The sequence below is a fragment of the Ischnura elegans genome, chromosome 7 (assembly GCF_921293095.1).
Source record: "Ischnura elegans chromosome 7, ioIscEleg1.1, whole genome shotgun sequence".
Lineage (NCBI taxonomy): Eukaryota > Metazoa > Arthropoda > Insecta > Odonata > Coenagrionidae > Ischnura > Ischnura elegans.
This window is the reverse complement of record NC_060252.1, coordinates 31099918-31113834: the sequence shown is the minus strand read 5'-3', so window position 1 is coordinate 31113834 and position 13917 is coordinate 31099918. Positions and strand designations below refer to the sequence as shown.

The 13917-nt window shown below is 37.2% G+C and overlaps 1 protein-coding gene across 1 annotated transcript in view; it reads left to right on the top strand.

The window, feature by feature from the left end:
• Positions 1-13917, top strand: part of LOC124162951 — a 375165-nt gene that overhangs the window by 353008 nt on the left and 8240 nt on the right. The window contains exons 12-16 of the mRNA XM_046539721.1: positions 574-846; positions 1350-1858; positions 3164-3601; positions 9990-10230; positions 13234-13447. Coding sequence (XP_046395677.1) covers positions 574-846; positions 1350-1858; positions 3164-3601; positions 9990-10230; positions 13234-13447 — 1675 coding nt within the window. The remainder of the gene's footprint in view (positions 1-573; positions 847-1349; positions 1859-3163; positions 3602-9989; positions 10231-13233; positions 13448-13917) is intronic.

The following is a 13917-nucleotide window of genomic DNA, read 5'->3' as shown; positions in this document are numbered from 1 at the left end:
CGGCTGCCGAGAGTTGTCTGATGACAGGCAGAATGGTAGAGTTTGGGGTAGGGGGCAAAGTTGACTGGTAAGAAAGGGAAGCGCCCACGTTACTGGTAAAAAAAAGGGTTCCGTGAAGAAAGCAGCCAGAAGGGACGATGTGCGTGAAGGATCCAAAGGAAAAATTCTTTATTTTGGTGATTCGAAGAAAGGGCTTGTTTTGGTGGCTAAGGCTTGTTTCAGTGCTTCATATGCATTTGACAACATTGTATGACTAGGCAAGGGTGTGAGGTGCGTTTGGGGGAAAGCGGTTAACTGCAAACCATTTTGGCGCAGGGTTCTCTGCCCCTCCTATTGTACTGTCATTGGACAACTCTCGCCGGCTGGACTGTAGGGATTGCACCCTCACCTATGTTTAGCAGTCCATCCAATTGGATCCTGCTTCAATGTAAAGATATTGGGAATTCGAAAGAGGTAAATAGGAGATCCTCAAATTTTTTGAACATGATTAATACAAGGAGAATAATATCACAAGTCACATCATATTTCACAAAATGAACCTCATTAATGAGACCCATGTGTTCATAATTTCAGGGAGCGTCGGCCCATCTGCCCTGCCCCCACTCTCTCCTTCCTCCAGGGAGGCCAGTCCTTTGGGCTTGAACCACAGGCACCGCCACTGTAGCTGCAGGAGCCAGCCCGAGTTTCGCTCAATGGACATTGCATCCATGGCACGTCTCAACGCTCGCAGGAGCATCACGGCAGATGATACTGATGGGGACCAGTCTCCCGGTAACTCACTCATTCTGCTGCATCAGGAAGGGAATCCAGATCCCTCTACATCCAGGGCATCACCCATTGCAAGAGGTAAAGATTTTTGTGAACAAAGATATTACTGAAATATGGCGTGAATTTTAGTACCATAAAATTCAGCACGCTTTCTGATCATCATGCCAAATTATTTCACCAAATATAAGAATTCTAATGCTTTAGAACTCCATCTTATGAATTGAATTTTTTTTATTGGTTTTCATATGAATTTCTAACACCAACCGTTGAAAATTTAGATACATACTCAACACATGTCTACAACAATTTTCCTCTTTTGACGACTCTTGTCAGTTGATAATTCATAGGTATCCTTTAGGCACATCCTAAATTCATTTCCATATTTTCATAGTGTAATTGCTTTAAATATTCCTTATCAACCATTTCCCAATAAAAAAAGTGTGCCAGATTTGTTAAAAGTAATTTTTTGTCTTGATTGCATGTATGTGAAATACAACTTTTGCAGTGAACTTGTAAACTAAAATTGTCAGATGTATTTGACAAAAATGACAGCTTTTAATTGACCTGTTTACTTCTTTCAGTTGCAGGTCAGCAGTACACAAATGTGAGGCTGGGATCTGGTGTCATCACCCACTCCATGGGTGAAGTGAACTCTTCTGAAGGTGACATACAGGCGTACGTGAAGGAGATGACGAAAGAACTGGCGACGGAGATTAAGTCAGAGATCCGCGAGGTCATCTCGCAAGTGGAAGATGTTTTGTCAGAAGGCAACGATGCGGACTTATCGTTGAGCAATGCCAATACAAGTGCGCATCAGCAAAGCCAAACTCTGGGCCAGAGCCCTGCACACAGCATGAACCCCGAGATGGTGGCGGAATACCTGATGGAGGTGTCACGAGAGCTGGCGAGTGAAGTGAAGTCAGAAATCCGTGAGGTTGTGAGTGTGGTGGATGGGATTATGTCGGAGAGCCCCCAGGACGATAGCAACGGAGAGCTGGGCAAGGGGGTGACGTCTCCCGTGCATATTCCATCTCTGGCAATGGAGGAAGATGACAACATTGCTTCCAGCGATGAGAGTGAAAATACTGTGGTATGTTGACATGAAATCTTTTAATAAAGCGATGATTATAGTTTATAGGAGGAGATTAGCTGATGGAGGATTTGTGTGTGAAGCTGAATCAAGCTAATATTAGGATTAAGAAAATAGTTTGTGACTTCACTTTGATGAAGTATTAGATTTTCATGATGAAAAAACACAGGGGGTACCCCACACTTATTTAATACAAAAACCGAACTGGGTTTTGGCGTTACCCCATTGTGTTCATTTCATCAATACTTTCATTCATATTACTAATTCGCTCCAAACGCTACTTATTCAGACAATAGTAAACTTTTCTTTGTTGTCTGCATTTAAATTATAGAAAGGAATGTTGTTAAATCAAGCTGTACATAATAGCGTTTCTTGATAATATGGTGCTTAAATGATGATGAACTGATATTCTAATAGTTGAGCTATCCTCACATGGGTTGATTTTTTTGCAACTTTAATTGTTAACCAAATGAGTTTTTGACCATTTTGCCATGTAACAAGTGTATGAAAAAATGTAGCTGGGTCATCTGAAACCCAGCAGATTTAAAATCAGTTTCAAAATGGTTTTAAAATGCTACCTGGCTTGCAGTTTGTGTAGCAATGTATATGGCATGGTTGCATAGGGCTAAAAATGTTTTCTAGCTTTGCATCTTCTCATTTGGACAATTTATTAGCTTTGACATGCTTAATTATTCCCATTATTATTTATTATAAAACTTAATTATTCAGGCACAATGGTCTAGTTGGTAGAATGCTACTCATGTATGGGCTCCTGGTTTCAATTCTGGTTAAAGCTCTTGTAAACCTACAGAGGAGAAATTTTCTTAGTGCATCTTGGTCCAGGGAAAGGTGTGAAGCCCTCATACCCTGTAACTGTGAATTTCACAAGCCTTTGGCTTCTTAGCATTCTGTGAAAAAGTATTTTTGCTACTTCATCACAGGATCTACTGTATGATTGTATTATGACTGTATGACCTACATTTCTTGTTTCATTTGGGAAATGGAACTCCTTTCAGTCATAATGGTACATTCCTTTATTTTAGCCTTCTCATTTTTTTAAATAGAGCAAGAAAATCTCCAGGAAGCTGAAATAACAAGATGTTGCTAGAAAATTTTATTTTTGGTAGTCTGAATATCATAGTACATGTTTCTTTGTCCATTTTTTTCAATCACACAACTTGAATGCAATTTCCCCTCCTACTTGAACCAAATATTATGTATTTGGACATGTTGATGGATTTGGTTTTTTATTCAGCCTAGTATTGATTTTTCTATTTTTCCACAATGTCTGTGTGTTTCTTTCAGATTCCCAAAAGTAAATCCATCAAGAAGCAAGACTCCAACTCGAGTAGCAGCCATCGGGAAGGTGCAATGCAGTCGGTAGACGTCAGTCCAACTGATATTCCTCGCGACATCTCTCCTGAGGAAAAGAAAACGAGTCCTGTGGAAGCTGTGAGATCAAAGGCCATCTCGAGGGAAAGCAAGGGTGCGATGAGCATCAGCTCACAGGACAGTGGGATCAACCTCGCGTTGCCGGACATCCTTATGGACTCTTCAGTCAACCCTCTCCTTGGGATTGATGCCGAGGGCAAGGATACGTCTTTGATGGCTTGCAAGAGGGCTTCCTGCTCTAGGGATCAAAATGAGAAAGAACCAGACAGCAAGGAGGAAGCTCAAATGCACAGTGTTTCTATCGCCAGGTGGCACTGTCCCCCAAAGAACATTTGGAAGCCTGCCGTTGAGGTAAGCAAATAATAGTATGCCAGCATTTTAAATTCCATTGCAATGCATTGCAATTCACATTCACCTCAAATGAATGAGAATTTTTATGCTGGTTTATTCTATCACACCGGTATGACTAAGATTATATGTACCAATGAAAATGTATATGATTGTTTTAAAATGATTTCAAAATAATGACCTAATTATTTCAAAACTATGTTAAAATTATTTTGCCATTATGTTAAAACGATTAGAAAATAATTATCAAATTATTTTAAAATGTGTGTAAAATAATTCAGAAATTATTTTAAAATAATATTCACATAGTTATTTTTCTGTGAAATTAAGAAAGGAACATTTTTTGCAAAAATAAGCCATTACTTCCTGCATATCCACGTATATATACTATCAACAAAATTAGATCAAATGGTACAAGACTTAAAAAGAGCAACGCCTAATACATTATTTTAAAATTATTTTAAAATCTTGAAAAAGTCATGAATTTAGCCATCTTATGATATTTTGATTTTAAAATCATTTGAAATAATTTTAAAATCCTTTTTCAATATTCTTTTGCTACTTGGGTGGCATTTGATTATATTTTTAGTGGTATATGGCATGAGCCTGACATCTGTGCTGACAGGGGCGGATCCAGGATTTTCTTCTGGGGGGGGGGTCTCACAGATCATTTCATATTTGAGACCAAAAAAAATACAACAATTACTTTAAAAATATTCTCTTTATTTCGATATGAAAGTTATTAATATTAAATTTAACGATTGAGGCTCTGTAATACACAAAATAAAATGAACATAATGATAACCATATTAGGTAAAAATCATATCTATTTTTTAAGCATCTGGGCACGTGCCCCCGTGCTCTCCCCATAAGTCCCCCTATGCATGGTGATGGTCTTTATGGCATGTATTGATCGCTTAGAATTAATAATTCAGTTCCAAGAACTAAATAGTGCTTAATTCTAAGATTAAATATTGTGTATGCACCCTTGTATTGAGAATATTCTTGGAGATTCACAATATTTTTTTAAATGCCAATTTTATATCCTCTGTAACTCGTAAATGTACTCGGCATAAAATCGAAATGGCTGTTTTTGCGGATAAAAGTCGACATAAAATCAACTTTTTCTGTAGAAAAATAACGTTGTGTTTGGTATAAAAATTGACGTTTAAAAACATTTTTTTCTTTGGTCTAATCCCACTAAAAATAATCACTTTGAATTCAATTATCATTCAATATGTTGTTTTATGCATAGCTATAGCTGTTGGTCACCTCACTCTCAACTCGAAGGAGGTTTGGGATCTCTAACACTGGCATCTTTTAACACTGCCTAAGATTATGTGCTCACATATGCAAATTTATATGATGGCTTTAACATTATTTTGAAATAATCATCCAAACATTACAAAATAATTTTAAAATGCAGTGAAAATAATTTTGAAATTGTTTTAAAATAATATTTGCCTATTATTTTTCTACAAAATAAAAAAAAACTGTAAAAAGCCTGCAAGCTTGCGGCAAGCTTGAATCAAACCTCCTAGTTACGCTTTTTCAAACTTGCAGCAAACTTGTCGCAACAAACCTGCGGCAAACTTGTCGCATCAAACCTACAGCAAACTTGTCACATCACACCTGCTGAAAACGTGTAGTGTCACACCTGCTACATACTAGGAAAACTAGTTCCACACCTACCATTTCTGTAGTGACACTTGCTGAGGAAAAACTGCCTTAAAATTTCTGTTAAATAAAATGCTCTCCTAAATAATGATCAATTTACAACAACAAAATTGAAAATTTTCCACTCTATCAATTGTTAGTCATTTCACATGCACAGAATTTGGCTGCTAAATTTATTTAATAAAATGTGCAACAAATAAATGCCGAAGAGTTTATTTTTCTCATTAATTATGTACATGTTGAGGCAGTGGTGGACATACCATTAAGATAGATATCTAGTCATCGATAGTTAATCATTATTAATGAAGTGAGTGAAGTACTTACAAACTGAATAGGAAACATCTAAGACAGAAACACTTTAAAAAATGTATGACCCCCTAGGCCACACATGGTAATAACTAAATTACAGAAATCTTCAAAAGGTAAAAACATATTGCTCGAATTTTATCAAAACATTCACAAGTATGCTGATTGGCTTTGAGGATTTAAAATTAAAACTTCATTCTTTTGAATTGTTGTTTAGTTATGGGAGTACAAGGTTGTGCATGGAACTTACATGGTTACATACTTATAGATCGTTACTGATGAACTTATTAAGCAAAATTATTGTCTTCATCAGCCTGATCCTCGGTCTGTTTATCCTGCCAATCCCTGAAGAGAAAATAGTAATTACTCCATGTGAAATGATATATCATCATTTGCTTAAATCAGGGAGGTAAATTGAGAAATTATTAACTAATATTCCAAAAAGAATAAGCAATCAGATTCAATAAATAAGATGTCCATATTGTACCCCCACATTCTCATAATGGCGGTTAATGATTCAACTTCCATGGAACATTATAGTGTATACCTATTGTAAGAGGGAATGGAAAATATGAAGAAAATGTCTGGGATGATCGAATTAATGTGGCAGGGAAATGAGAAGTGACTACTTACATTCTTATTTTCCTGACTTTAGCCTGGTTGAGCCAATTACTCAGACACCCTTTCAGCACCACATCTGATGCATCAGGGTAGACCCTTCTGCATACACCTATAAAATTATAAAAAACATACTTAATGTTGTACATTAAAAGTTAATTTCAACGATCAATTATTATAATAATCTTAGAATATCTTATTGGATGCACTCACGAAAAATAACAGGACACACTGAAGTGCTATAAAATGATTTCTTAACCGAATTCTTCTGAAGTTTGCCCGTAAGGGAATACAGCTCTGCTTCATAGTCATTCTAAGACGACGCAACATATTTTGTAGAAGTGTTCATTCATTTCTTCTACCAACTGCTACCAAACATTGCATCTAGAGATAAAAAAGATCAGATCAATTAAGAGTTAACAGCTTATACAAGAATAACAAAAATCATGTTTATAGCCAGAAGAAAAATTCACCAAAAAAATTAACACAATTGTCATGGTTAGTATGCACATGTAGTATGTGTGCACAAGTGCATATGAAATCACAAAAATCCAATCATACCAAAACTGTTTAATATTTCATTGGACAATAATCCATACGCACTTCAAAATTATGTTGTACTTGAGTATTTTTATAGCACTTTGAATTCCAAACACCGAGTGTCTGGCGGGCTCCAGATTTACATCGATTTTGAAACTTTCTTACAAAAACTTAATTTTTCTTTCATTAAAAAAATCATACATTGTTTGAATCAGGATGGCAGCACACAAATTATCATTATTCACTTACCAACTTTGGCTCAAATGAGGGATCTTCACTTATCCTACGGCAGAGTTTGATGAAAGCCTCATCTGCTGTCAATGGCAATCGGCTGAAATTCATCTCCTCCACAGCAGCATCCTTTCGCGTTGGGTCACATGCCAATAAAGCATCTACTTTCCTCTCCAAGTGGAAAAACCCAGGTGCCATTTCTCCCATCCACATGAGGAGCTGGCCATTCTGTAGTTTTAATTTACTGCAGCCTGTAAATATAAAATTGTTATAAATACAATAATACCAATTGATTTGCTTATATTATACTACCTTAGCACACTTGGTACTTAATCATCATAAATCCTGCCTAGATGCTTATCGAACAGGTGCTAACCATAGATTTTAATACACCACTAATTTTTCTGTCAACAAACACGAGTAATTGATTACTTTACATCACAAAAATTTTAAGGATTGCAATCTTATTGCACAGAAACAGCTTAGAAATGTGTTACTTATGCCCTTGGGTGCAACATGCCTGTTAAGAATGTACTGGCAGAATGTACGATATATACATGGGCATTTGTAAAAAAAATGAACTAAAGCACAAATCAATGCCAAAATTATAATGATCAGAGAGAGTTCAACTGATGGCTATGTTTAGAACAGCTAATTAACTGCTATTATTCTTCGACATATTCCCAGTAGTTATTCATTTTCAAGAAAAATCCTTCATAAACGAGTTTACTGAGGTTGAGACAAATACTTTAACGTCATAAAGAACTGCTAACAAAGTGGATTCTACTGCGAGAACCCTGATAGTTCAACTTAAACCGTCTGAATGGAGTCTTTTCACTATGCCAGCGAAAGCAAAGATCATGCTAAATTGTAATTACACTGAGAATAAAATAATGAATAATCTTACATGGATAGTAATTGGCGGTTCATTAATCATACATAGTATCGAATAGAAAAAAATTTTCCATTTACTCACATTTACGCATGGTCAGCACAGCAGAGATGAGTAGATGCTGACAGAGGCAACTTCTTAAATCTCTTCGTGCCGCTAAAAGCCACTGTTTCCGAGAATTCAGTAATCTTCCAATCCCCTTTTGCCAGTATTCACTACGAAACACGGATTATTTTCTTCTTCCATAGCATACTTCAACGTAAATTTGCTTGTAAAACAGGATTTTACTTCACCGCTAAATTCACAATCACAAAGTCACAAGTCACAAGCACAAAATAACGGCAACCGTTAGGTCACGTGGTACAAAAGACTGCCGCCGGGCGTTTTGGCGCGAGTTCAAAATACGATTTTTAATCCAAAATATTAAAATAAGTTCGTAATATAATGGGAAAAGTTTTTTACTTGAATTTTTTTATGAGTATGAAGATAATTATATCAAATAACATTATATTGTTATATTACTATAATTCTCATTAAGTACATATTATTAAAATCTTACAACCAAGCCAAATAGGCTGGAAAGAGGCATGAAAAATTCAACCTTGAGATGGCAAGGAAAAGTCAAGCTTCACGTAAGCTAACATGCTATGTGTGGGTAGTAGCAGGTTTGATATGGCAAGTTTGCTGCAAGTGTGATATGGCAAGTTTGCTGTAGGTTTGATATGGCAAGTTTGCTGCAGGTGTGATATGGCAAGTTCGCAGCAGGAATGATATGACAAATCTGCTATGGGTGCAATATGGCATGTATTCTGCAGGTGTGATGTACAAGTCTACGGCTTGTATGTGTTCACATAACTTGTAAGCTTTATTCAAGCTTGTACATAGCTTTCATGCCAGAATAGGTTTGTCACAGCAAGTTTGCTGCAAACTTGCCACGACAAGGCTTGTCGTGACAAGCCAAGGACAAGCCTATGACAAGTTTGCTGCAAGCTTGCATGCTATCTGGGATATAGATCGACTTGACCATTTAACGCATTACTCGAGTGAAAATACTAAGGATTGGATATTTTTCGGGAACCATCCCACGCATAAGAAATATGGCTCGGGTATTGAAGTAAAGTGAAGAGATTAATTCGGCATGCTTAAGAGAGAGGAAAATGAACTGTTTCCTCGAAAGGCAACAGCCGATACCCTTTTTCCCTCTCCACCTTCGCAAAGGTGAGTCGCGCGGAAAGCAGAGTTTTCACATCACAAGGCATCTTTTAGCCTTTTTTAATACTGTGTCCGTCCAATGTGATATTCATTTGTAGCGTTTAGTTTCTTTCTTGAACTTAAAAAAGCAAGAGTTTTAAGGCTGATTAAACGACGTGAGAAGTATAGGTATTTTTGGCTCTACAAAACTAAAGCTAAGTTCTTTACTTCATTTGCTTAGGCAACTTGAGTTCCATGAGGTTTCAAGATCCACAAAGATCGATGATATACTTCAAGTTTCCGAAATCTTGCAATTTAGGGAGGAAAGTACTTTCCCAGTCACACAATTATGTAGCAAAAGGCAATTTTCTGCAGGCAGTAATACAGTGACATGGAGACATCAAAACCTGCTGGCTGAGCATGAGCATGTTGGTTTTTCTGCTTGAGAATTTGTAAGGGCCAAATATTACACGATTCATATAAGCAGTATTTAATCTTAATTATAACTGTGAATATGACTTTACTCAGGGCTCTCCCTTGTATTTATAAGTGGTCTTTTTCTTGGAGCCTATTTCGTCAGAATCGATGGAATCGGTATCGGTAGAATCGGAATCGAAATGTCAGAATCGGAATCGGGATCGGAATCGATAAAATTTTGGAATCGACCCATCGCTAGTTTTAAACTAATTTTAATACTCTTCATAATCGAAAAAACTTCATTTGTTAAAGAAATATTTGGTAAATTCATGATTTTTCAATATTTTGTTTTCTTTTATGAAGGAAAAAAATTTATTTTTAAATTTGGGGGGGTGTCCAGACCCCCAGACCCCTCCTGGCTACGACCCTGGGGAGATCTATGTCTAGAACCATTAATGCTATTTTTGTCCGTCTCAACTTTGCTTGATCTCCTGTTTTCCTTCCACATCAATTCTCCAGGCTATTCAAGAATTTGAAATGATTCGCAATGGAGACCATGTGCTGGTTTGTTTGTCCGGCGGAAAGGACTCTCTTACCTTACTGCACACTCTTCATCAATATCAGTACCATGCACGCGCAAAGGGCATCAACTTTGTCCTTGGAGCAGCCACTGTGGACCCAGGGAGCACAGCGTACGACCCACGGCCGCTCATACCGTACCTCAAGTATTTGGGAGTGCCCTACTTCTATGAGGAGCAGAGTAAGTCAGTCAGATCACAAGTTCAACCACTTTGGCAAAAAAACCTTGAATCAGCTCTTTTTTTCTGGTTTAGCTCTGGTCTGATTCCCTGCTCTAAACAATGAGCCAGTGACTCACATTACAAGCTAAAAGGCCTGTGTAACTGTTATTGTATGGATTCCCATAAGTGTATGTAGTTTAATTTGTGAAAGATATTGATGGAGAGATGTTGAATTGCGGCCCTCATGATTGCAAAGGTTGTCTTCTGCAGCCCTAGAATCACACCTTAGTGGCTAGTAGTGATACAAATCTATTTATTGTAGTCTTTTAGAATTAGCACTAAAAAAATAGTCCATTCCATATCATCATAGTTATGTGTAGCAAATGCCCAGCTACCTGGAAGCAAAAGAAAATAAGAGTTGATTCAAATCGAAAGCAAAATCATAGTTAGCTTAATGTGTATCTATTTCATTCACTGTTTTCAAACTCACTACAGTGGAACCTCGTTAAAGCGAGTACGGGCTATTGTGAGACCCCCGCCATTACGAGAGATAGCCAATGCACTGTCAATTGACCCTATAATAATCATGTAAAAAAATTCGTTTGTATGAGGCCCTTTTGGTGTTGGCACTCGCCATTGCGAGAGTTTCCATCACCGGAAAACCTTCACTAAGAGTCCCTTATCTCTGTAATTTCTTGCAATCCGTTAGAAATGAAGTTAAAATGGAGTGCTCAGTCTCAAATTCATGTAGTATACTGTCGTTCGATAAATAAGAAGTTCATTTTGGTGAAAATATTGTGGCATTAACATTCGCGAATGCTTGATCTTCTTTTGTTCGTTGGGCAGCAGAAAGCAGTCAGCAGCACACCCGCACGTCCGTGAGTTGCGTGAATAGAAAGCATTTGATGACAGCCACCATGGACAAAAAACACCAAACATGTCTAAGCAAGAAAATAAAAGTAATAGAGCAATATGAGAGTGGCAAAATTAATTTATCTTCCTATTCGCTCTTCGCAATAAAAAAAACAAAAGTGCCCAAGAAATGCAGACTATGTAGAGTTAGAAGGAGCTTTGTTCGGGTGGTTTTGCTCACTTCAATCTGCGGGAACTTCTGAGAAAGGGGCTATGCTTAAGCCTAAAGCGGAGTATTTCAGGGATAGATTGCGTATCGAGAACTTCAAGAGTTCGGAAGGTTGATTATACTAATGCAAAGCACCAAAGCGTTATCTCCCGTCATAATTGCTGGTGATGCCTGCGGTGTAAACCGGAAGTCGTGGAAGAAAGGACTCCGATCCTAAGTATCTTAAGAAGTATTCCTCGCGTGATATAACATAGACGAAATGAAACTCTTTGACAACCTAATCCCCGACAAAATCCTTTCAGTACGAGGTATTTCTTGCAATGATGCTTCTAGAGGTAGGTAGTGCGCCTTAGCGATGATGTAGGATGTACGATGCAATGATACTCAGCGTGAATTGTCCGGATGGACGTATTTATTCTCTGTTGCGGTTACAAGTAATGGTCACGACCACAATGTACTATTCACAACGGTGAACTATTTTGCGTCAGTGGTCGGAGTCGTACTGGTGCTCTCTTCCATCACCTGGGTAGCCGAGCATCCCCTGGTGGCTGGAAGAACTCAGAGAACAACTGACTCTCGTTTGGTGCCATGTCGTATGCATTTGGCGCCGCCACAGAAGGCATAGGTGAAGAGCTGATGCTGTGCTTTTAGTTTATTTAATTTAAAAAATTCTGCATTCCTTTTTCATGTTTCTCAGTCATTATTGAGAATGCTATACCAATAAATTCATACTCTTAAGTTGTTTTGGCCTTAGGGTCCATCAGATGTGTATGCCTTTCCGTTTTTTTGCCGCAAATATTACCCATGTGAGTTATATTCGTCGCAGTTTCTTGCATCTTGCTTTTTTTTACTTAAGTGATATCAGCATAGTATCTGCGTTATATTTTTTCATGAACTAATATCACGTCAATATCTTTTCTAATATTACCAATTTTGATTCAAAACGTTTTTATTGCTGTGCCGTGGTAGTGTATTATTTCAAATGCATCGCAAGCGTAACTCTCAAAAAGGAACTTTTTTTAACAATGGCAATTTTAATCACATCATTTTGCATGCTTAGCAAACTTTTTACCGTAGATAATGAAGACATTACATTATATGATAGAACAAGTCTTCCGAGGCAGGATCGTTATACAACTTTCCACCATTTTCGACTGCAGAAAAAAAATGCCATACGTTATTTCACTTAACTGCCGCTTAACGTACAGGAAAAATAAACATACACCAATAGAAGCATCTGAGGCATTAAATAACCGCGATATAGTTTTATCAGTTAAAATTTGAATTTTCAGTGGAAAATACCAAAATAATGGAATGATTACATAAATTCACTGATTAAGTACATAGAAAAATGGCTTTGTCGGTCGTGCATTGGCATAATGATTGACAAAACAATGCTTTGCATGATTTTTATTCAGTGCAGCGCATATAAATTGTTGTTTAAGTAAGGAAATTTAGTGATGCAAAAAAAAACATCGCCTCTCGTCTGGATTTATGCTTACGTTTATCAGATAGAAATTTCTCTGTCACCACACCACTCCTGTTCCTGTATAACTGTTCGCAATAGGTATATTGGCTATTATTTGCTCCACCTCCGGTAAAGCGACATTTCGCTATAGCGAGTGTTTATTGGAGCACCGTGGGGTCTCATTTTATCGAGGTGGCACTGTATGTACTTCTTTACTATGTAATACATCTATCAATGTGCAATATTTCTTGTGATATTGAAATTTCTATTGAATATGTAGTATTCTTATTTAATATGTTATCAATATGTATAATTTCTATGGATTAAGTAATATTTTCTCTATGACTAACTTGCTGACTTTCCATTGTTATTTAACCTGCGTACTGTCTGTTAGTGTATCTATAGAGCCATTCATTTATGTAGTTGGTATTAAATGCTTTCAATTATGTATATATATATCTTCTTCTATTCCAGAGATAATCGAGAAGGCCTCCACTCTACCCGAAGGCACTTCTGTTTGCAGCTTTTGCAGTCGAATGAAGAGGGGTCGATTGTATGCATCAGCCCGACGTGAGGGCTACAATGTTCTTGCACTCGGCCAGCATTTGGATGACCTTGTCGAGAGCTTTTTAATGTCAATATTCCACAATGGAAGGCTCAGAACAATGAAGGCCAACTATCGTGTCAGGTTGGTTGTTATTTATCATGTGTCATAAATTTCTTTGATTATTGTTTTTTTATGGCATGTATGTGCAAGAAGGGTGCCTATTTTCAAGTAAGCTAACTGATTGAAGCTAAGAATTCAGGTTTTTGGACGCTTATGATTCCACTGTCATTCTCTTGTTGTGCATTTCGTATTTGATACTTGATCGTCTTTTTCTTCAAGCTTCATATAAATCTATACCTTCTTTTGTGCTGTGCCAATGTTTCAGTATCATGCAGTGGCATACCAAGGGGGCAGATGCCTCAGGCATTGAAAAGGGGAGCAGTGGTGCAGCGAGGGGGGGTTTTTATGGATAAAAACCCCCCCTTGAGCTCAGAGAAATTTTAAAATTTAATCCATTTTACTTAATTGGATAAATATTACTGATAGAATAGTATAAGGATTAATGAAATATCCCTCAGAAAGCCACAAAACTCAACATTTCCTATAAAAAT